The 24,065-nt window shown below is 42.1% G+C and overlaps 1 protein-coding gene across 1 annotated transcript in view; it reads right to left on the bottom strand.

Annotated features, from left to right (window-relative positions):
• LOC143982287 (cyclic AMP receptor-like protein A) overlaps window positions 1-24,065 on the bottom strand; it is a 933,494-nt gene that overhangs the window by 289,795 nt on the left and 619,634 nt on the right. Inside the window, exons 7-8 of the mRNA XM_077480869.1 lie at window positions 10,191-10,280; window positions 8,249-8,287 (exon numbers count right to left, since the gene is read on the bottom strand). Of these exons, the coding sequence (XP_077336995.1) occupies window positions 8,249-8,287; window positions 10,191-10,280 (129 nt within the window). The remainder of the gene's footprint in view (window positions 1-8,248; window positions 8,288-10,190; window positions 10,281-24,065) is intronic.

Genomic DNA, 24,065 nt, shown 5'->3' with positions numbered 1-24,065 from the left:
TTTTTTACTCTCCTCTGCTATGTGCCTTTCCTGTTCTATCTTAGCCGCCCTGATTGCACCCTTACATTTCTTGTTGCATTCTTTGTATAGTTGGAATGCTGATGATCCCTCAGCCTTGTATTTTTTGAAGGCCTTCTCCTTTGCTTTTATATGCATTTTTACATTGGAGTTAAGCCACCCAAGACTTTTATTAGGTCTTTTAAATTTATTTCCCATTGAGATGCACTGGCTAATGCCCTTATTTAATATGCTCTTAAAGCATGCCCATTTTTCCTCCATGTTCTTTGTTCCTAAGATTTTATCCCAATTATTATCTTCTAGCAAGGATCATAGTTTAGGGAAGTTGGCTCTTTTGAAATTCAGTGTCTTTGTATTCCCGTTATATTTCTATTTGTGTCATTTATACTAACAAGAATTGACCTGTGATCGCTGTTTCCTAAATTGTCACACATTGTGAGGTCTGTATTGTTGCTAATCAGTAGGTCTAGTAACGCTTTATTTCTAGGTTGTGCATTTACCATCTGACTCATGAAATTGTCCTGCAAGACATTTAGGAACTGGCAAACCTTAGATGAATTTGCGGTTCCTTCCACCCAGTCTATGTCTGGATAACTAAAATCCCCTATTATAATTACACTTTCCCTTCTTGCCCCTAATCCAAATTGTGATAGGAGGTCCGCCTCCGCATCCTCCCTCTAGTTAGGGAGCCTATAGCATGCTCCCAGTATTACTTGCCACCCTTTGTAGCTCTACCCATAAGGATTCCACCTCCTCCCTTGCTCCCTTAGGCCGCACACACACGCGCGGACTGTTCGCCCAACCTTGTTCGTCAAACAGTTTGACAAACAGTCCGCTCAAAATTAGCATGAGCGGACTTGACCACACACGATAAACGAACAGTCCGCTGAAACCGTGCGCGATGACGTGAACGGCACGTACGACGGGACTAGAAAAACAACGTCCTATACACTGCAATGCAACCTTCGGCGTGTAAATCCTTTCTGAGCATGCGCGGAACTTAGTTTGACGAACAAGCCTACACACGAGCGGACTGTCCGCTCAAACCAAGTTTCAGTGGACAGTATTACGGGATTTCCGAAAAACTTTGTTCGTCAGACTGTCCGCTGAAACTGTCCGCTGAAGCCCACACACGAGCAGACTGTCCGCTGAAACACTGTTCAGCGGACAAAGTTGGCCGAACAGTCCGCCCGTGTGTACGCGGCCTTAGTGATGTCATCTCTCACATTCACTTGTACATCATTTTTGATATACAGGCATACCCCTTCCCCTTTTTTACATTGGATATTATGCTATCCCTGTGATATAGGGAATACCCTTGAATGCTTGCCAGCCAATCATGAGAGCTGTAGAACCAAGTCTCTGTAATTACTATAAAATTGAAATACTCCTTGTGCAACAGTAGTTATAGTTCTCCCATCTTGTCCGCCAGACTCCTGGCATTGGTGAACATGCCACATAGTTTAGACCGGTCGCATACTATCTCCTTATTGGGTGCTCTGGGGTTGCAAATAGGACTTGTTACTATACTTCCCTCGGGTTGAGGTGCTATAGTCAACCTACCACTAATGCCCCCAATACTACCCTCTGGAATATGTTTCACACTGATTATCTCTACTTCTAGACCCCCTGTCGCCTAGTTTAAAAACCCCTCTAACTTTTTGGATATCTTCTCTCCCAGCAGATCTTCACCTTCCACGTTTAGATGCAGTCTGTCCCTTCTATAAAGCTGGTAACTGACTGAGAAGTTGCCCCAGTTCTCCAGGAACCCAAACCCCTTCTTTCTACACCTAGTTGCTTTTAAAAATACACTTGAGTTCTGGAAGGTTTTACCCCCTTCATGGCCAGATAATTTTTTGCTATTCAGCACTGTGCAACTAGAAATTGTACAGTCATGCAGCACTGTATGAAAATTACATTTGAATAATGTCTTTGGTATTTGATCACCACTTCTTTAATAATATGTGTTGCTTTTACTTTACTATGACTCATAGGCATGCGCAGCCTAATGTATTAGGATGTGCACCCCAAAGCTCAAACACACATGCATGTACATATATACACATTATATTGTCAAACACATTGGGACCCCTGCCTTTTGATGCACATGAACTTTCATGGCATCCCAGTCTTAGTCCGTAGGGTTCAATATTGTGTTGGCCCACCCTTTGCAGCTATAACAACTTTAACTCTTCTGTGAAAGCTGCCCACAACGTTTAGGAGTGTGTCTATGGGAATGTTTGACCATTCTTCCAGAAACGCATTTGTGAGGTTGGGCACTGATGTTGGATGAGAAGACCTGGCTTGTAGTCTCTGCTCTAATTCATCCCAAAGGTGCTTTATTGGGTTAGGGTCAGGACTCTGTGCAGGCCAGTCAGGTTCTTCCACTGCAAACTCGCTCATCCATGTCTTTATGGACCTTGCTTTGTGCACTGGTCCAAATCATTTGGTGGAGGAGGCATTATGGTGTGGGGTTGTTTCCCAGGGGTTAGGCTTGGCCCCTTAGTTCAGTGAACGGAACTCTTAGGGCGTCAGCATACCAAGACATTTTAGACAATTTCATGGTCTCAACTTTGTGGGACCAGTTTGGGGATGGCCCTGCCTGTTCCAACATGACTGCACACTAGTGCACAAAGCAAGGTCCATAAAGACATGGACATAGCAGGGGTGTTGGAAAATGAACGTTAAGTGCAATAATTCACATTATAATAGTGACTAAAACATATAAAATTAAGTGTAACAATCTAAAAAATAAAAATGCCAAAGTGCTATAATGGTGTGAACCTCTCAACTAAAAAGTTGTTGTACTTGAAGTTAATTTGTATTGCAGTTATCTGTAAAGGGGATTCCACCATCCCTGCTAAGTTTCATTTGTTATGTCTTGTTTTCAGTTTGATGTGTATTATATGTGACATTGCATATCACAGAGACCAGCATTGTGGTAAGTTTATTGAGATCTCCATACATTAGAGGCTCCACTATTATTGTTAGGTTATTGATCAGTAAATTAGGGCTGAACAAGTAAGGCCCCTTTCACACATGCGGACGATATGTCCGTATTTCATCCATCCGTTTGCGGATGAAATACGGGCCTACATTCATCCCTATGGGATAGCGGGTGTCTGCAGATGAACATCCGCAGACACCCGATATCATCCGCCTCCGCTACTGTCCGATTCTGCAGACGGAGGAAAATCCTATTTCTCTATCCGTCTGCAGAGCGGATCGGATGAACACGGACAGACAGTCCGTGCTCGTCCGATCCCCATAGAGGAGAGCGGAGAGCTGACAAGGCAGTCCCTGCACAGTGTGCGGAGACCGCCCTGTCCGCCGCCGGCTCAGCGGGGACAACGGAGCGATCCCCGCTGAGCGAGTGGATCATCACGGGCGGATCAGTAACGGATCATCACGGGGCGGATAGTGTGAAAGGGGCCTAACAGTGCTTAGCCTTTTACTGACACTTTTTTATTTTACCTCGAGTAGTTTATTGTAAATAGTGGTGTGATTACCTATTATACTAAAGATTGGCATGTGGCATTAACAAACATTTCAGTTGTATGCCATTAGCCCCCCCCCCCCCCCCCCCATGGACAATGTGCCTGGCTGCAGTGTTCATCTCCCCATCCCTGCACTCAATGCACTGATTGGCAGCACTGATGGGCAATGATTGGCATCGATAGGCTGCACTGATTGGCAGCATTGATGGGAAGAAATTGGCCGCACAGATGGGCACTGATAGGTGGCATTGTAAACGGCACTGGTTGTCACTGACTGGCAGCACTAATTGGCACTGATAGGCAGCACTTGTAGGCACTGATTGTCAGCACGGATGGGCACTGATTGACATTGATGGGCAGCACTGATGGGCATTTATAGGCAACACTGATGGGCACCGATTGGCACTGATAGGCAGCACTGATTGGCACTAATAAGCAGCACTGACGGGTACTGATTGGCATCACTGATAGGCAGCACTTATGGGCGTTGATTGGCAACACTGATTGGCATTCATAGGCAGCACTGCTATGTTGCACTGAGTGGCACTAATAGGCATCACTGATTGGCAGCACTGATAGGTTGCACTGATGTGCACTGATTGGCAATGATAGGCTGCACTGATGGGCACTGATTGTCACTAATAGGGAGCACTGATGGGCACTACTGATTGGCATTGATAGGCAGCACTGATGGGCACTTATTAGCATTGACAGGCAGCACTGATGGACACTGACAGGGTAGAGGGAGAGTTTCACATGGAGCAGATCACGAGGCTTGCCAGAGTTGCTGAATGTGCAAAACTGTCATGTAATTAAACTGCTTGCAGGGAGAGGATCCAGCTGTCACAACTCGGCCGCGATATCAGGGATGGGCGGAGCTGCGGGATAGAGCAGCTATCAAACACCAGCCAATCATTTTTTGTTTAAGAAAGGGGCAGAGCCACATAAATATAACAGCCAGCTCAGACCCTATCCCATTGGCTGGTGTTTGATAGCTGTTCAGTTCTGCCCACCCTCTACATCACCACTGAGTTGTGAAAGCTGGTCTCTCTCCTTGAACGCAGTTACATTACATGACCGTTTCACACACACTGAGCGGCTCTTACAAGCCTCATGATCTTCTCAATGTGAAACTGTTTCACAGGCAGTGTAGGCTACACATTCCTTGGATGCAACATTTCAGTGCAGATATCGGGAGGCAGCACAAGGTAATTAGGGTGTGCCAAGGCATGCCGGCACACCCCGTGCGCACTCCTATGCTATGATTGTTTTTTCCTCATTTCTCCCTGAGAACCTTGCTGATGACATTCCTAGACAGAATAAAAATCCAACAGGTTTTCAAATAGGTTTGCCATTTGGTAACTTTCACAAATTAAAGCTAAACCCCAGGCAGAAAAAAAACACCAATTCATGCAAATATGTGTTCCTTAACCATTTGCTGCTTGTCCACAGTAGTTGTATTTCGCTGCCTTTCTTCCAGGTACATGCATACACACACCACCTGCAGAAAGCTTAATCCAACCAATGATTCTGGCCGAATTCTGCTGATATGGCCAATGGTTCCTGCTGCTGCCTCTGTGTCCTGTGAGAAGAGGAGGAGAGCGCAGAGCTGTTTCAAATGAGCACAGCACTGGATCAAAAGAAGAGCCAGGTAAGTGTTTAGGGGTGTGCTGGGGGACGCTGATATTGGAAGTTTTTTTCTTTTGCCTTAAAGTGTAACTCAAATTTAGTTGAGTAAAGGACATTTTCCTCTTGGCGGTCTATGTACATTGCAAAGATTTTAGCAAACTTTGTTGCAGATTCCTACAGATCTGCATCCCTTTAGACATGATTTCCCTTTGGGAGTATCTCCCTAAAATTTTAATTTTGTTGCAGGGGATACCAAAAATCTGACTTGTATGTTAGTGTAGACTTCTGGGAAAACCAGTAAGCCAATCACACAAGCAGGAAATTACATTTTAGGGGGCATTCTGTGCACCATCTGTGTACAGAAAGCCTATAGGTAGCCATATTGCATTGCATGTTACAGAATATTACAGCGCTTCAGATTGAAAAGGAAATGTAATTTTTAATAACATTCAATTATAATATGACTGGAGTCACAATTGTATAAACCAGGGTTTTGCAATTAGCGGACCTCCAGCTGTTGCAAAACTACAAATCCCATCATGCCTCTGGGTGTCATGCTTGTGGCTGTCAGAGTCTTGCTATGCCTCATGGGACCTGTATTTCTGCAACAGCTGGAGGTCCGCTAATTACATATCCCTGGTATAAACGATATTATTATTTTTTATTTGCTATATTTTTCCCCACAAAAGTAGAGTTACCCTTTAATGCAGAGAATGCATTAAGGAAAAAAACAACTATGCTATAGGTCTATATATTGGTCTGCCTTGGTAACTCAATGCCTTAGCAAAATAAGTTTTGGCCCTCTGACAAATGCATTCTTCTGAACATAAGATACACATAAAGAAACAGTGTTTTTTAAGAGATATAAGGACCTGGTGGTGGTTTTAACAAACCAATACCCATTTTCCAGGAAAATAAGTCTACTTCAATGCCTGTGCACATCAATGAATATGGCAGAGATTTGGAGTAAAAATCCCTTCGGATTTGAATCCAAGTTAATAGATGTAGCTGAATTACCTACATGTAATTTATGTAAAACAGGGATCCAGAGCACAAGTGAAAATCAAAAGAGCCAAGGAACACAAAGGAAAGTTTCTTTTCGATGTTGCTGGAGAATTTTGCCTTGAAGTTCGGCTCAGTCTGCTATGACTGTCTTTTCTACTGCAAATTACAAATGGCAGGTCAGGAGGGGTTCAAAGTTAAACTGCGAGCCTTCCAAACAAGAATCTGTCTTATGTAAATATCACTGGATCCCAACGGGACAAGGAAAGTGCCCTCTTTATATTAGGTACACTTTTCACAGCTACCTCCCCTAGGCCTGAAACATTTGTTTTCGCTCACTGAGAAGGAAATACAAAGCCTCTGGGGAACACTTAAGCGTTTGATTTTTCCCTCGCTGTCCCTTCCACTACTCTTTGAAGTTATTCATCCACACTGAAGAGAATGGTTATCCCATAAATTTATAAGGATCTGGAGCAAATACATTTACGATATATCACTCAGAAAAAGCTGGAAGTTTTTCTCTTTTTTTTTTTGTCCACTTGAATAAAAGAAGGTATTTTAATCAGAAAGCTGTGTTTGTGCAGATAATTTAAACAGGAATAGTAAAAGAAAAAAAAAAAAAAGCTTGTTAATAGTAGTGAGGCATGTGAAAAAAGTCTGGCCATTTATTTTTCCACCAATGTTGTGCTAGACTCATCTCCAACATAGGATTTGCACATGGTAACGCTATATTGTCCTTCAGTACATGAAAAAAAAAAAAACATTCAATGGTAATAAGGATATAGAGGTGTGGTCCAAATCTGACCCTCTGCAAGATTTTATCAGGCCCTCTGATTTAAGAGCGGACTCTGATGGGAACGGTCACGTGAGAGTGAACTCTGATGTAAGATGAGGGCGCTGATGGGGACCCTGATGTAAGGTGGGACTTTGATGGGGATCCTGATATTAAGGTAGGCTTTTATGTAAGGGGGGACGCTGATGGGTATACCTTTATTTAAAAAATTTAAATGTATTTACTGTTTTACTGAAAACAAATCAAATAACGCTGATTTAAAAAAATAAAAAAATAAACCTCCAAATAAACTTATTTATTATTATGTTTCATTTATTGATTCATAAACTTGATTTTTTTGGCCTGCAAATATTGATAAAAGAGAAACAGTCAGATTGCGGTAACAAGCTCATGTCCTTATGTCCTCTAGATGTGACAATAAAAACAAGCTCAGAGGGAACGATCATTTAAATAAGTTAAGCCGCGTACACACGGGCGGACTGTATGGCCAACTTAGTCCGTCAGACAATCCGACGGACAGTCCGTCCTACTTTCGAATGAACGGACTTGACCACACACGGATGCACAAACAGTCCGTCGAAAGCTTGCGCGTTGACGTGTACAGCACGTACGACGGGACTAGAAATAGGAAGTCCAATACACAGCAATGCAACCTTTCGCCGTGTAAATCCTTTCTGAGCATGCGCTATACTTAGTCCGTCGAACTAGCCTACTCACGAGCGGATTGTCCGCTGAAACCAAAGTATGACGGACAGTATTACGGAAATTCCGAAATACTTAGTCCGCCAGACTGCACGCTGAAAAAGTCAGCTGAAGCCCACACACGAGCGGACTGTCCGCTGAAATGTGTTTCGACGGACTAAGTTGGCCAGACAGTCCGCCCGTGTGTATGCGGCTTTAGAGTAGCCAAATGTTGACTTTTATACAAGCTTCGATGCACCTCCAAACCAATCATACGACCACCCTAAACATACACTGCATGATTACAGTTTGTGGTCAGTGAACAAGTTGCAGTGGCTATGCAGTCTTCAGCACATAATTTGGAAAATAAACTATTTCTTGACTTAATGATTAGTCGCAACGTAATAATAATTACTGTGTGCCTGTCTATTAAACCAGTTACAACTAAATACAATGTCACCTGAGCTGTGCACACTGCATTCCACGTTTGAGATCTGGGGGGGGTCTCAGGAGGTAGATGGGGGGCGTTTTTCATAGAAGAAAGCATTATGAATTCACTATCCGCTTTTCTCTTGTATAATGAACAGTAAATGAAAGTCATCCATTTCTGGAACTGAAGAGTACTTACATGACAAATCTCCAGGCAACATGCTCATCAGTAATCCAGCTGGAAGAGAGAACAGCATTCACTTAGTGGAGTTGAAAGACGATACAAGAAAGGTGATAGGCCCTTTGTAGTATCTCCCCGTGAGCTGTGATCTTAGACATTCCATGGGGCAGGTAGTAACTGTGCTGGGTCACTTGATCTGATAACAGGCTGCAAATCCCCGAGAGCTATTGTTTTATCAGACGCATGGGTCACAGTTTATCATAAACAGTATTCATGCTATCGTAAATCCTTTTTCAAGTACATTACAACAATCAGTTTTTTTTTTGTTAATAGAACATTTAAATACAGTGTAAAATATCATGAAAGCAGAACAGATCTGTAAAGTTGAAAAGAAATGCCTGAACTAAACAAAAAGCATCCCCGTTAAATAAAAGCTATTGTTTCATGACATTTTGAAAAAGAGACAGATTCCATAGAAAACAATTACTGACAGAGTGGGAACATTTTTCTTGTCTAGAGAATGCAACATAACCAGTATTTAAATGTATACCCCAATCAAATTTAAAAGTAGGAATTTTTTTTTTTTTTTAAATGTGAACTGGAATTACAAAACAGACAGTTAACAATTTGAAAAGGCCCCAAAAATGTCGCATCTCTGTTCACCCTCTTCACTTTTCCAGTAACTATACTAATTTCACGCTAAAACAGAGCAAACTACAAGAACCACTTGTATGAAGGCAGAAAATAATTTGCCTCAGGTTAGGAGTATTAGTCTTCTCAATAACATAACTTGTTGGTGAATGTATATAGTGTAAGGGTCTAACCCCCCCCCCCCCCTTCCAACAAAAAAAAATCATATCTATTTATGCCATTTGCCCTAGTTCATGGTCACCAGACAGGTTGGAGTTATAATTTAAATACACATCACTGGCTCATAAAAACATGTTTAAAGTGGAAGTAAACCCATCTATCGTTTTGAGTCAAGGAAGCTGCCGTCTTGGCCTCTAATGATTCTTCAACTGCCATAATGCTGCACATGTGATCAGTTATGAAACCAGCCATTGGATGGTTTGAAAGTTTGGTTGAGAGCACAACCAATGTGAAAGTTAGCATTTCCGGCATGCCGGGAACATAAGTGTTTTTTGAAACAGGGTTTACTCCCACTTTAACACCACATTTTCAGAATGAATGCAAATTGTTCTCTGGTTGGATGAGGTGTAGAGCATGATGTCACCGCTTCAGCTCTTTACCTTGTCCAAAGAGAATGCTCTGTCTTAATTCACAAAACGCAAGACATTCTCTGAATGGCGCCTCTACCGGGTGGCTGATGTCCTGTGTTCAGAATGCAGCAGGCTAATCGACCACCACAGGGCCTGACAGACCCCTAAAAGAAGCTTCTAACAACACTAGGGACAATGAAAGTCACATAATGTGGAGTCACCTAAGCTACTTGGTTATGACTAAACATGTGAAATGAACATAAGACCTAAAAGATGTCTGCCACCTTCATCAGGCAGATACCACCTTTACTAAGGCTGGTCATGGTCTAATCATATCCTCAAACTAAAGGCCCAATCTGACACTCAAGCAAGGATTAGGTCTCTAAAGGCTACCTTAGGAAGATCCAGTGAGGGCAAAATCTCTGAAAAGTTGAGAATAGAGGAAAAAAGATTAACTGGAACCTGTCTTACTGTGTTTAACTTTGACTTCAGGATTGTCCTAGCAGTATATTAAATGCTGACTTTTTCCAGTCTCACAAACTGTATTATATAATTAAACTGGTGAAGGGAACATACACTATTAATACAGGCTGTATCCAACTGCGAGATTAATCAGATTGGCTTTTCCTATATGCCAATTTCACTTTTGATCTATGTAGTATCATGCATTAAACATCAACATTACCATTTAAAGTGTGTCTGTTTTACAGCTAAAAATGTTACATGAATAGGACACTTACCACCATGCTCCAGCTGGTCCATAGTAATCACCAAAGAGAGGTAGACAGGAGAGAAGAAAAGGTATTCCCCAAGCTGTAACATGGTATGCTCTAAAAAGAAAAAGACTATGTTATAATATATATCACAATCATGAGTAATTTGCAGTATGTATGATATTTGTATGGAAATTATAAAACAACCGAGAAGAGATGAGAAGAGAATGATTGTAAGCAAATATGTATTTTTTTTTTTGTTAAATATAAAGTACATGTGAAAAATGATGTAATACTTAAAATTACACCAATCAGCCATACGATTAAGATTACTGACAAGTAAAGTGAATAATATTGATTATCTCATTACAGTGGTATCTATAATTCATATTAGGTAGCAAGTAAACATGTTGTCCATTAACTTGATGTGCTGACAAAACAAAAAAAAGGGCATTGCAGTTTGTTGTGCTGCATAGCTGCAGACTATTCAGTGTGCCCATGGTGACCCGTGACCACAGCCAAAAGGTGCCTATAATGAGCACATGGGCATTAGAATTGGACCACAGAGTAATGAATGAAGGTGGCCTGGTCTGATGAATCTTTTACATCATGTTGATAGCCAGGTGTGTGTGTATCGCTTACCTGGGAAAGAGATGGAACAAGGATGCAATATGGGAAGAAGGCAAACCAGTGGAGGCAGTGTGTTGCTTTGGGCAATGTTCTGCTGGGAAGCCTTGGGTCCTGCCTTTCATTTGGATGTTACTTTGACAAGTACCACCTTTCTAAATATTGTTGCTGATCAAGTACACCACTTCATGGAAGGGGTATTCTCTGATGGCAGTGGCTTCTTTCAGTAGGATAACATGCCCTGCCACAGTGTAAAAATGGTTCAAGAATAGTTCAAGGAACACAAGTTTGATGTGTTAACTTGGGCTCCAAATTCTGATCTTAATTCATTGAGCATCTATGGGATGTGCTGGAAAAAAAAGTCCAATCCACAGAAACCACACCTTGCAACTTACAGGACTCAAAATGATCTACTACTGACGGCTTGGTGCCAGATAGCACAGTATATCATCAGAGGTCTAGTGGCATTCATGCTGTGATGAGTCAGAGCTGTTTTGGTGGCAGAAGAGAGACCTACTCAATATTAGGTGGGTCATCATAATGTTATGGCTGATCAATGTAGTTCTATTCAACTCCAAATTTAACTTGGAAATTAAGACAAATGGCCAAGCAAAGTACTAGCTCAGTTTGTAAGGGTTCAATGGAACTCACAGGTAACATTAAAGCATATCTAACCCCAAAAGCAAAAATGTATTACATTGCAGCTTACCAATCCTTAAAGCGGTTGTATGGTCTTTTTTTCACTTTTACTTACAGGTAAGCCTATAATAAGGCTTACCTGTAGGTAAAAAAAAATCTCCTAAACCTGTATGGTTTAGGAGATATTCCCCTGGCGCACAGGGGTTTCTCAGCTGGAAGCCCGGCAGACGCCGGACCCTGCTGGAAAGAAATCTCCGGAGCCGCGATATCCGGAAGACACGCCAAGGGCACTTGTCAGCTCCCTCAGCGTGTATCGGGCGAGATGTCAGGGCCTCGTTCTAAGGTAAGTATTTCATAATGAGCTAGTATGCGGTGCATACTAGCTCATTATGCCTTTTCCCTTGCAGGTATGACAAAAAAATATATATATTTCAGCGGGTTTACTACCGCTTTAAATGTGCTGGCTGCATTAATTTTTTTTAGGCATTATTTTATTTTCACCTGGTGATCTGGCCAGTAGGTCTGTTACTGTTACTTTGATGAAGGAACTTCCTTCATCAGAGCAAGCTGTCCAGCAAAACTGGTAGTTAGGGGGTTAAGACAAACCATTTAAACTGACAAGGTGTTTACAATTATTAGCTTTTATTGCAAACTTTTAATCCCAAAATGAAAAAAAAATATGTTACTGTAACTGCTTAAAACGTGTTTGCTGGAATTTGGATTTAATTTGTTAGTTGAGTCCATATTCTGTCGGACAGACTGACATACACATGGGCAGAGCGTCGGCTGGTATTTTTTGTACTGGCAAATTTCTCCCAACATTCTGCTTGTGTGTACAGGGCTTTATCATTCTGCCAGTTTTCCTCCTTTTATATTCAGTATCGTATTGTCCTGCTCATTATTTGGTACTATATTACTCAGCTATTCCCTGATTTTATCTTGCATGCATATTTTTTTTTTTTTTTTTCTTGTAGTGGTTGTTGTATGGTTTGGTTGCTTTATTGTAGTTATGATTGTCTTTTGCCAAGTTATTTGCTATGTTCACTAACATACAATGTAAATATTACCTCCCCAAAATTCCTTAAACAACTTGTGTGATTACTAACCAACAAGTTAGAAGCATTCAATAGTACAATGAATATTTGGATATACACTTTGGATAATACTCAAGTTTAAAGTTGCAGTTTTTTTCTATTTTTGTAGAATTTTGTTAATAATAAAGTGCATATGTTTTTACCCATAACATCTGTTCCTGAAAAGTCCATCTTTTCCTTGCAAATTTCCTTCTATGAAATATTACGATGTGGCATAGTGTACTTTATTGGTGTCCACAGTACCACACTGTGGTGTCACTCTGCATTAGTGACTAATCTACAGTGCCTTGCGAAAGTATTCGGCCCCCTTGAACTTTTCAACCTTTTGCCACATTTCAGGCTTCAAACATAAAGATATAACATTTTTATTTTTTGTGAAGAATCACCAACAAGTGGGACACAATTGTGAAGTGGAACGAAATCTATTGGATATTTTAAACTTTTTTAGCAAATTAAAAACTGAAAAGTGGTGTGTGCAAAATTATTCGGCCCCTTTACTTTCAGTGCAGCAAACTCACTCCAGAAGTTCAGCAAGGATCTCTGAATGATCCAATGTTGTCCTAAATGACTGATGGTGATAAATAGAATCCACCTGTGTGTAATCAAGTCTCTGTATAAATGCACCTGCTCTGTGATAGTCTCAGGGTTCTGTTGAAAGCGCAGAGAGCATCATGAAGACCAAGGAACACACCAGGCAGGTCCGTAATACTGTTGTGGAGAAGTTTAAAGCTGGATTTGGATACAAAAAGATTTCCCAAGCTTTAAACATCCCAAGGAGCACTGTGCAAGCGATCATTTTGAAATGGAAGGAGTATCAGACCACTGCAAATCTACCAAGACCTGGCCGTCCCTCTAAACTTTCAGCTCAGACAAGGAGAAGACTGATCAGAGATGCAGCCAAGAGGCGCATGATCACTCTGGATGAACTGCAGAGAACTACAGCTGAGGTGGGAGAGTCTGTCCATAGGACAACAATCAGTCGTACACTGCACAAATCTGGCCTTTATGGAAGAGTGGCAAGAAGAAAGCCATTTCTCAAAGATATCCATAAAAAGCCTTGTCTAAAGTTTGCCACAAGCCACCTGGGAGACACACCAAACATGTGGAAGAAGGTGCTCTGGTCAGATGAAACCAAAATCAAACTTTTTGCCCACAATGCAAAACGATATGTTTGGCGTAAAAGCAACACAGCTCATCACCCTCAACACACCATCCCCACTGTCAAACATGGTGGTGGCAGCATCATGGTTTGGGCCTGCTTTTCTTCAGCAGGGACAGGGAAGATGGTTAAAATTGAGGGGAAGATGGATGCAGCCAAATACAGGACCATTCTGGATGAAAACCTGTTGGAGTCTGCAAAAGACCTGAAACTGGGACGGAGATTTATCTTCCAACAAGACAATGATCCCAAACATAAAGCAAAATCTACAAAGGAATGGTTCACAAATAAATGTATCCAGGTGTTAAAATGGCCAAGTCAAAGTCCAGACCTGAATCCAATGGAGAATCTGTGGAAAGAGCTGAAAACTACTGTTCACAAACGCTCTCCATCCAACCTCACTGAGCTCGAGCTGTTTTGCAAGAAAGAATGGGAAAGAATTTCAGTCTCTCGATGTGCAAAACTGATAGAGACATACCCCAAGCGACTTGCAGCTGTAATCGCAGCAAAAGGTGGCTCTACAAAGTATTAACGCAAGGGGGCCGAATAATTTTGCACGCCCCACTTTTCATTTTTTTATTCGTTAAAAAAGTTTCAAAAATCCAATAGATTTCGTTCAACTTCACAATTGTGTCCCACTTGTTGGTGATTCTTCACAAAAAATAAAAATGTTATATCTTTATGTTTAAAGCCTGAAATGTGGCAAAAGGTTGAAAAGTTCATGGGGCCGAATACTTTCGCAAGGCACTGTAACTGATTAGAAGCATTCAACACCTCATAAAGCATTCAAAATATCCCTTCCCCTATAGATGTATCCATAATAAAATACCTTTCTCTATATTTTATCATCCAATTCTAAAGATATGCAAAGTAATGTTAGCAGTATTATAATATTAATTACAATGTAATAATATTGTGAAATACCATAAGGAATGTTCGTATGTTGACCCTGTTTAATTAGACACTGTACTGTAATAAAAAAATGTATAATGCCATGGGAATGGTTCTGGACTGCTAGGCCTCATTCACACAGGCATGCTATGGTGTACGCTAGTGGAAGAACTGTGTTTGCCCTGCACGGGGACGCTCAGGTGTACTGTACATTCCCGTGCAGGCAGTTCCATTCATATCAATTGGGATGTGGCTGCACAGACACAGCAGCTGCTCCCAATTTGACAGCCATGTGTGTGCATAGCCCTGAATGCACCTTATCTGCGTTGCTGTGTGCCCCTATGGATGTCAAGTTAGAAGCAGCGACTTTGTCCATGCAGCTACTGCATCCCAGTTCATATGAATGGCCTGCCTGCACACAGATGAATGGAATATTCAGCAGAGTAGAGGAGAAGAGGAGGAGATTGTAAAGTCACATTGTAAAGTGTGACCAGTTTTTTTTCACCGCAGACATTAGTGGGTGCTCAGACACTTCTGCACCAGACACTTCAGAAGTTCAGCGCCTCTCTAAACATGAACAATTGCATTGTGTGGCCGTTTGTGTCTATCCCTATGGAGCAGGGCAGTGGAAGCTCACTGCAGATGCCTTCAGTATGCCTCCAGACCAGTCTATCACAACAAAGCTCAGATGCCTGGGTCTACTGGTATCTTAGATTGTCTCTTAGCCAGGTCAAAAATGGCTAAATCAAGAGACTGCCATTTAAAGTGTTCAACCTATTAACTTTTAATATATTAGAAAAAAGTATCTTTTTTTGTTTGGTCAGTTTAAAGATATCAGCTGATTTGCCTGCTGAGACACACAAATGACAAAAAAATAGGTTTACCTATAAAAGTTTTTGGCAAAATATGACATATAGGAGCATGTATACCAAGGGCATTGACATCATGAACCATGATGTGCTGCTATTGACTTATCCTTTTAGGATATTAGGTTCGACAAACTGTTTGGAAAAACAGGTGCCACTCTTCTCATAATTTCTTTCTATTATATCCTCTTTCTGCTCTTGCCTCTGCTCTTCCTTATGTATTTTTACCATACCCATCCTGTTCTGTTTGCTCCCTTTGTTTAGTGGCAGAAAAAAAAGATACTGGCTGAATGCATTTCAGCCAGACTGGTCCCACATAGAACACTGTGTTACAAAACCTAGAAGTGAATGGTCCAATCAATATGCCAAGTGACTATGCCATTTAACCAAAGAAACCTTGCTCCATATTGATTTGGTCATAAAGGCCTAAGATAGTATAGTCATTAAAGGCTTAACGTATACAGTAAAAAAACAACCAAACAAACTGTAAAAACGTTGGAAGTATCTGAACAACTATAAGATCTATGCTGGGAGTATCAGATACCGTATTACAGTTTAGAATTAGAAGTTTGGTTTCAGCCAAGTCTTCAATTTAAAATAATTACAAGTGATCAATTGCTATCTACAAAAAGCTCAAGAACTACTATAACTGGTATCATTGCTATAGAAACCGAGAAAAACAAGTCAAGTCAAATGTGAACTTTCAAAGATAGCAAGTACCAAATAATCTTCTCCAAACAATAATGTGTAGAGAAACTCATACAGGTACAGTATGTTCTTGCATCTGGATAAAAGAATAATCTCTAAAAGCAGATAAAAAAATAAAATAAAATAAAACTTATTCGTGGTACTGAGCCTAATGCTTTGTGGGCATTTCTGATTAAATAAAACACTCAATTTCATCTTTCATTTCAGAACTTTTAACATCTTTATTTATTTACTTATGTAATTTCTACCCTGGAATGCACATTTCCACCAAGAAAAAAAAAATAGTTTCAAACCATTACCAAGACAAAATCGGTTACAAATCATAACTTAGTGGTACAAGATTATAAAGAGGTATGAAACTTCAGTTGGGCTTTGTGTTTATGCAGTCTGGCTGTAATGGTGGCCACACAGGCAATTTTGTGTCACTTTCTTCTATTTTTTGATCCAAAAAAACAAATAGATTAACCACTTGCCACCCGCCCTATAGCAGAATCACTGTTTTTTGCCATATAACGGCCGGCCATCTAGAAGTGTCCGCCCCGTACTGCGCAGGCACAGCGCTTGCACAGTACGGAGCAGAAGGAGATTCGGAAAATCTCCGAAGATGAACGGCGCCTGCGCCATGAGTGGAGGTGCAAGCCCCACCATCCAAGTGGACATAGGGCTGCGCATTTTAGAGGGCCGCTCGCCACACTTGGGGCACGGCCTTGCTGCGCTTGGCTCTTTTTATTCTAACTCTATGTTCACTTGGATGGCGGGGCTAGAATCTGGACTCACGGCGTAGGCGCCGTTAATCTTCAGCTATTTTCGGAATCTGTGTGTCCTGTGTACTGCGCATGCACAGTACACAGCGGACACCATCCGATGGGGGACACTATGTGATGGTACAACGGCGACAAAGTGGTTTCAAAAGCCTGACTCTTTACCACGTGATCAGCCATGTCCAATCATGGCAGATCACAGTGTAAATAGGAAGAGCCCAGGGGAGGTCTGTGCTGATCGATTATCAGTGCAGCCCCCCCCCCCCCCCCCGAAGATGCCCACACTGGACCACCAAGGATGCCACAAGAGCACCAGGCATGCCACCCTAGACCACCAGGGATGTGGGTCAGTGCCCACAATGGATGCCAATCAGTGCCCACAATGGGCATCACTGATTGGCATGCATTGTTTGGCACTGATTGGCATCCAGCACTACAATATAATACAATACAATGCCGCCTATCAGTGCTCATCTGTGCCACCTATTAGTGCCCATCCATGCCACCTATCAGTGCCCATCCATGCTCATCCATGCCGCCTATCCATGCCCATCTGTGCCACCTAACCATGCCCATCCATGACAATCCGTGCCAGATATCAGTGCCAATTTGTCGCCCATCAGTGCCACCTATCAGTACCCATCAGTGCCGCCTATCAGTGCCAAATATCAGTGCCCATCAATGCCACCTCATCAGTGCCACTTCATTGGTGCCACCTCATCGGTGCCCATCAGTGCCGCCTCATCAGTGCCCGTCAGTGCAGCCCCATCAGTGCCCATCAGTGAAGGAGAAAAGTTACTTATTTACAAAGTTTTGAAACTGAAACAAAAAAAAAATGTTTTTCAAAATTTTCGGTCTTTTTATTTGTTTAGCAAAAAATAAAAACCGCAGAGGTGATCAAATACCACCAAAAGAAAGCTCTATTTGTGGGAATTTGTCATTTGGGTACAGTGTAGCATGACTGCGCAATTGTCATTCAAAGTGTGACAGCGCTAAAAGCTCAAAATTGGTCTGGGCAGGAAGGTGTTTAAGTGCCCGGTATTGAAGTGGTTAAAGACTTAGGCCGCGTACACACGGGTGGATTGTCTGCCCAACTAAGTTCGTCAGACAATCCGACAGACAGTCCGTTCAACTTTTGAATGAACGGACTTGACCACACACGATGAACAGACAGTCCGCTGAAAGCTTGCGCGATGTCGTATAGAGCACGTACGACGGGACTAGAAATACGACATCCAATACACTGCAATGCAACCTTCGGCCGTGTAAATCCTTTCTGAGCATGCGCCATACTTAGTCCGTCCAACTTGCCTACACACGAGCGGACTGTCCGCTGAAACCAAGTTTGGACGGACAAAACCAAGTTTGGACGGACAAAATTACGGAAATTCCGAAAGACTTAGTCCGCCAGACTGTCCCCTGAAAAAGTCCGCTGAAGCCCACACACGAGCGGATTGTCCGCTGAAACACGGTTCAGCGGACTAAGTTGGGCAGACAATCCGCCCGTGTGTACGCGGCCTCAAGCCCCATACACACTATCTGATTTTTTCCTTCAGATTTACCAAAACCATACAATAAGGTCAAACCTTAGGAGTTTCAATGTATATGCAATCAGACAGGCCCTTGTTACTGCATGGTTTTGGTAAATCTGAAGAAAAAAATCAGCAGAAAATCAGATAATGTGTATGTGGCTTAGCTACCCCTATATTCTAGAACAAGAATAACCCCAGCCTTGGTTTTCCACTATAGAAAACTCCTCCATGACGTTCTGGTATACAGTGACTTTAAAAAGTATTCATACCCCTTGAAATTTTCCACAACCAAACAGGTAAATGTATTTTATTGGGATTTTATGTGATAGACCAACACAAAGTGGCACATAATTGTGAAGTGGAAGGAAAATGATGAATGGTTTTCAAAATTTTATACAAATAGATATGTGAAAAGTGTGGCGTGCATTTGTATTCAGCCCCCTCTTAGTCAATACCTTGTAGAACCAACTTTCGCTGCAATTACAGCTGAAAGTCTTTGCACATCTAGAGAGTGAAATTTTTGCCCATTCTTTTTTGCAAAATAGCTCAAGCTCTGTTAGATTGCATGGAGATTGTCTGTGAGCAGCAATTTTCTGTTGCCGCAGATTCTCAATTAGATTTAGGTCTGGACTTTGGGCCATTCTAACACATGAATATGTTTTGATCTAAACTATTCCATTCTAGCTCTGGCTGTAAGTTTAGGGTCATTGTCCTGCTGAAAGGTGAACCTCCGCCTCAGTCTCAAGTCTTTTGCAGACTAAGCCCCATACACACTATCAGATTTTCTGATGATTTTTTTTGTCTTAAGATTTACCAAAACCATGTAGTGCAAGGGCCTCCCTGATTGCATACAAATTGAAACTCCTAAGGTTTGACCTCACATTATATGGCTTTGGTAAATCTGAAGGAAAAAATCTGTTTTCACTTGCTGCACCTATCCTGCATTTAACCCATCTGCCTCCTCTCTACTGCCTGCAGCAATTCCACAAAGATCCCCCTTAGTAACTGCTTTCTCTTTCTTACCATGCTCAAATTCTTCTCTTCCATCAGCTCCACCCTTATTTACAGCCCTGCAGTCACCTACAAGGCTTCTGTGGCCAAATCCAAAAAGAAACAAAAGTTTTTTCCAACCCGTACAATCCTGCCATTATCCAATCCTGTCTACACACCAGCCGATCTCCTCCAGTCTGCTTCCACGCCAGCCGATCTGCTCCAGCCTGCTTCCACACCAGCAGATTTGCTCCAGCCTGCTTCCATGCCAGCCGATCTGTTCCAGCCTGCCTCCATGCCAGCCAAACTGCTCCAGTCTGCCTTCATGCCAACCGATCTGCTCCAGTCTGCCTTCATGCCAGCCGATCTGCTCCAGTCTGCCTTCATGCCAGCCGATCTGCTCCAGTCTGCCTTCATGCCAGCCGATCTGCTCCAGTCTGACCCATCTAACCCTGCCAACCTTCTGCCTGCTATACAGTCTGATGCTCCAGTATTTGCTGTGCAGCCTGATGTTTCAGTGCCCACAGTCCAGCCTGAAGTTCCGGTGCCCAGAGCGGCTAAGGTGGAGCCTGAGGACTATCCTGGGGCATCTGGCTGCTAGGCTGTCTGAGGGGCCTATCCAGAAGCAAGAGAGCAGCGTAGGGTTAGGGCTGCCTAGCCTTTTGTTCAAGTGCCTGCTGCCCGACCTGATGTTCCAGTGTCTGCTGTCCAGTCTGATGACCCGATGCCTGATGACCAGCTTGATGATTCAGTTCCTGATGCCCGGCCTGATGTTTCAGTGCCCGTTGTCTGGCCTGATGATCCTATGCCGATGTCTGGCTTGATAGGAGAGTATATTTATTTGGGTGGAGTCAGGTAATCTTGGTTCTGTGCCACCTGAACAGCTGTCTGGGTGGATGTGTGTTGTACTGCCCTAAGCTGCTAGGACAGAGCCTGAGGCCTATCCTTGGGGCATCTGGCTGCTAGGCTGTTTGAGGGGCCTATCCATAAGCAAGAGAGCAGGGTAGGGTTGGGACTGCAGCTTGCAGTCCAACCAGAAGTGACAGTTCTGCTGGCCGGAGAACCCGACATGGTTGGGGGTAGAGGGGAAGCTGTCGCCACTAAGGGACCATCCACCTTGTTACCAAGGACCACTGTGATTAGCTGAAGCAACTACCAGAGTAGTGTTCTCACCAACCGGGGATGGTGAAGAATTGGGAAACTTCAGCAGGTGCCAAGCTATGGACCTAGCCAGTGGAAGTGATGCTTGAAGAGCAGTATCGTATGTCAAGCCAGGGACCGAACAGGGTAATGCTTGAGGAGTATCTGTAAGTGCCAAGCTGGGGACTCAACAGGGACTGTTATGCCTTTGTTAATAAGGCTTGTAATCTTCCTATTGACTTTTTGGTTTAATTACATTAATCTATGCTGTCATCTAGTGGTTATTTTGTATAACTGTGTTATATCTATTTCAATGTAGTCATGTAGTATAGCTGGTTAGATTTGGTACATGCAAGCCTCCGTACTTTCAATCCCATGGGGCCTTGCGTCAGCTTCTTCAGCTTTTTTCCTTTCACCCTGGAAGCAAGCACATCGGTTGCTAAGTTCTACGCTAGCCATCCAGATCCATCTTCAGTATGTTTACCATTTGTGTCTTCAGCTAGATAGATAGAGAGGCACTAATTGTATGATCTTTTATTAATTGCATTTTGTTTGTATCTGTTACAGTTTTACTCTATCTTGTATCAATAAAATTCAAAAGGATTCTGCAAGTACCGGAATGCATTGGTATGAGAGGAGTTATCAGTGTGCCCAAATACACCTCAGTCACTTGTAGTGAGGGGCATAACAGCGGCACTTGAGGAAGATACTGTATGAGAAGATTGGAAGAGCTCAGGGCAGTGGCAGTAGATCAGCCAGTCTAGAGAGAGACTGGGAGCTCAGTTAAGTGAAGATCTACAAGAGGAGTTTGTAGAGGAAGTAAAGGAGCTTGTTACAACTTGTGTTAGAAACTGTTACAAGACTTTTGCCATAGGAGACAGCGTGGTGTCTTCTTGCTGGATGTCTTTCCCTGCATAGCTGTCTACTTGTAGAGATCTCGGAGTCTGCCAATTAACACTGTAACTGCTAAAGTGTGTCCTGGCCATAACCCTCCCACCCACAATTCATGTTTAAGAGACATTAAATCTCTTTGCATTCAAGAAGTGTCATAGAACATCATAGAAGGATGTTGGCTGTCCCTAACTCTGGAGGTCACCATTAAGCCTGGAGAGGCTGGGGACTTAGCTACACTTTCTTCATACATTCCTGCTAGAAACCAGTCCCAGCCCTCCCCTCTAGACAACTGCACTTCTGTAAACCACAGAAACTCTTTCGTGCACTGTTTGTTCAGCCTCATGTACTTCACCTTTTGTAGTTCCTGGCTAGTGAACATGGCATTCTTGAGGGCAGCCATGTACTAGTAGGCTAGGCTTGGTTGGCTTATAGAAATGGTGACTGCTACATTCCCTAACCACTCATACAAGGACAAACATTACAGTACACTGATTTTGATACCATGTTGGTTGATTTTTGTGAAACACAAGATAGTATACAATGTCCAGTATTTAATCAGTCCAAACCTTGAAAAAATCTCATAAATGTTGTATCACCATACTCAGCAGGAGTAGCAGAATATGTTTTGGGGTGAAATTTTAAGTATGCTCATGCTGTATGTGAAAAATATTTTACGAAATTGACAACTTTGTGCTATAAAATACTTTCATTTTCTTTATGTGTTTTCCAAAAAACCTTTGGGAAAAAAAAGAAATCCTCAAAATACTCACAATACCTCCTAATAAATACCCTGGCGTTTACGCTCCAAAATGTGGTCATTTTGTGGGTGTTTCTACTGATCTGGTGCTACAAAAATGTGATAGGTAGTCAGGAAATGAGATGCCTAATGTATGCCCATTGAAAGCTTGAAGGTGCTCCTTGAATTTCGGACCCATCTATGTGGCTAGACTGGAAAAGTTTCAGATATATGGCATCCTCACACTCAGAAGGAGTAGCAGAATGTGTGCACAGTGCGTTAGGAATAACTTATTACTTGACAGCTTTGTGTAAAAATTATTTTTCTTCTTTCTTCATTTACCAAAAACATGTGGCAAGAAACAAAGTATTCAAAAGACTCATTGTGCCTCAAGAATTGAGAAAAATAGTCTGGAAATCAGATGCATTATATATGCCCTTTCAACGCCTAAAATTGCTCATTGGATTTTGGGCCCATCTATGCACCTTGGCAGAAAAAAAGTCTCATGGCAGCAGAATCCCCACAGAAGAATGCTAATTTTATTTTCAAAGTTTTATAGCAGAAACAAAGGGAATCTTTTTTTATAATTATGGACTTTTATGGTCTTTTTTCCATAATATATAAAAAAAAAAATTTTGGTAAATAAATACCACCAAAAGAAAGCTCTTTCTGTATAAATATATAAAATGAATTTGGGTACAGTGTTGCATGATTGAGTAAAAGTATCATAGTGCTGAAACCTGAAAAAAGCAATGGAGGGGAAGGGCACTAAACATGACGGTCTTCAAATGATTAAAACAATTCAAGGTAAATTTAGTAAATTCCTATGGGTTTAAAAAGCACATAAATTCAACTGCAATGTCCTCTCAAAGTCAAAACCCATGCGTGGTATAGGTTTCCTAGACCCTATTTTATACCACAAAGCTACAGTATACAGTGCCTTGCAAAAGTATTTGGCCCCCTTGAACTTTTCAACCTTTTGCCACATTTCAGGCTTCAAACATAGATATAACATTTTAATTTTTTGTGAAGAATCACCAACAAGTGGGACACAATTGTGAAGTGGAACGAAATCTATTGGATAATTTAAACTTTTTTAACAAATAAAAAACTGAAAAGTGGTGCGTGCAAAATTATTCGGCCCCTTTACTTTCGGTGCAGCAAACTCACTCCAGAAGTTCAGCGAGGATCTCTGAATGATCCAATGTTGTCCTAAATGACTGATGGTGATAAATAGAATCCACCTGTGTGTAATCAAGTCTCTGTATAAATGCACCTGCTCTTTGATAGTCTCAGGGTTCTGTTGAAAGCGCAGAGAGCATCATGAAGACCAAGGAACACACCAGGCAGGTCCGTAATACTGTTGTGGAGAAGTTTAAAGCCGGATTTGGATACAAAAAGATTTCCCAAGCTTTAAACATCCCAAGGAGCACTGTGCAAGCAATTATTTTGAAATGGAAGGAGTATCAGACCACTGCAAATCTACCAAGACCTGGCCGTCCCTCTAAACTTTCAGCTCAGACAAGGAGAAGACTGATCAGAGATGCAGCCAAGTGGCCCATGATCACTCTGGATGAACTGCAGAGAACTGCAGCTGAGGTGGGAGAGTCTGTCCATAGGACAACAATCAGTCGTACACTGCACAAATCTGGCCTTTATGGAAGAGTGGCAATAAGAAAGCCATTTCTCAAAGATATCTATAAAAAGTCTCGTCTAAAGTTTGCCACAAGCCACCTGGGAGACACACCAAACATGTGGAAGAAGGTGCTCTGGTCAGATGAAACCAAAATCAAACTTTTTGCCCACAATGCAAAACGATATGTTTGGCGTAAAAGCAACACAGCTCATCACCCTCAACACACCAT

This window comes from Lithobates pipiens, unplaced genomic scaffold (assembly GCF_037356315.1).
Source record: "Lithobates pipiens isolate NorthernLeopardFrog02 unplaced genomic scaffold, aLitPip1_a1.2 Scaffold_16, whole genome shotgun sequence".
Classification (NCBI taxonomy): domain Eukaryota; kingdom Metazoa; phylum Chordata; class Amphibia; order Anura; family Ranidae; genus Lithobates; species Lithobates pipiens.
This window is presented reverse-complemented; position numbering and strand designations above follow the sequence as displayed.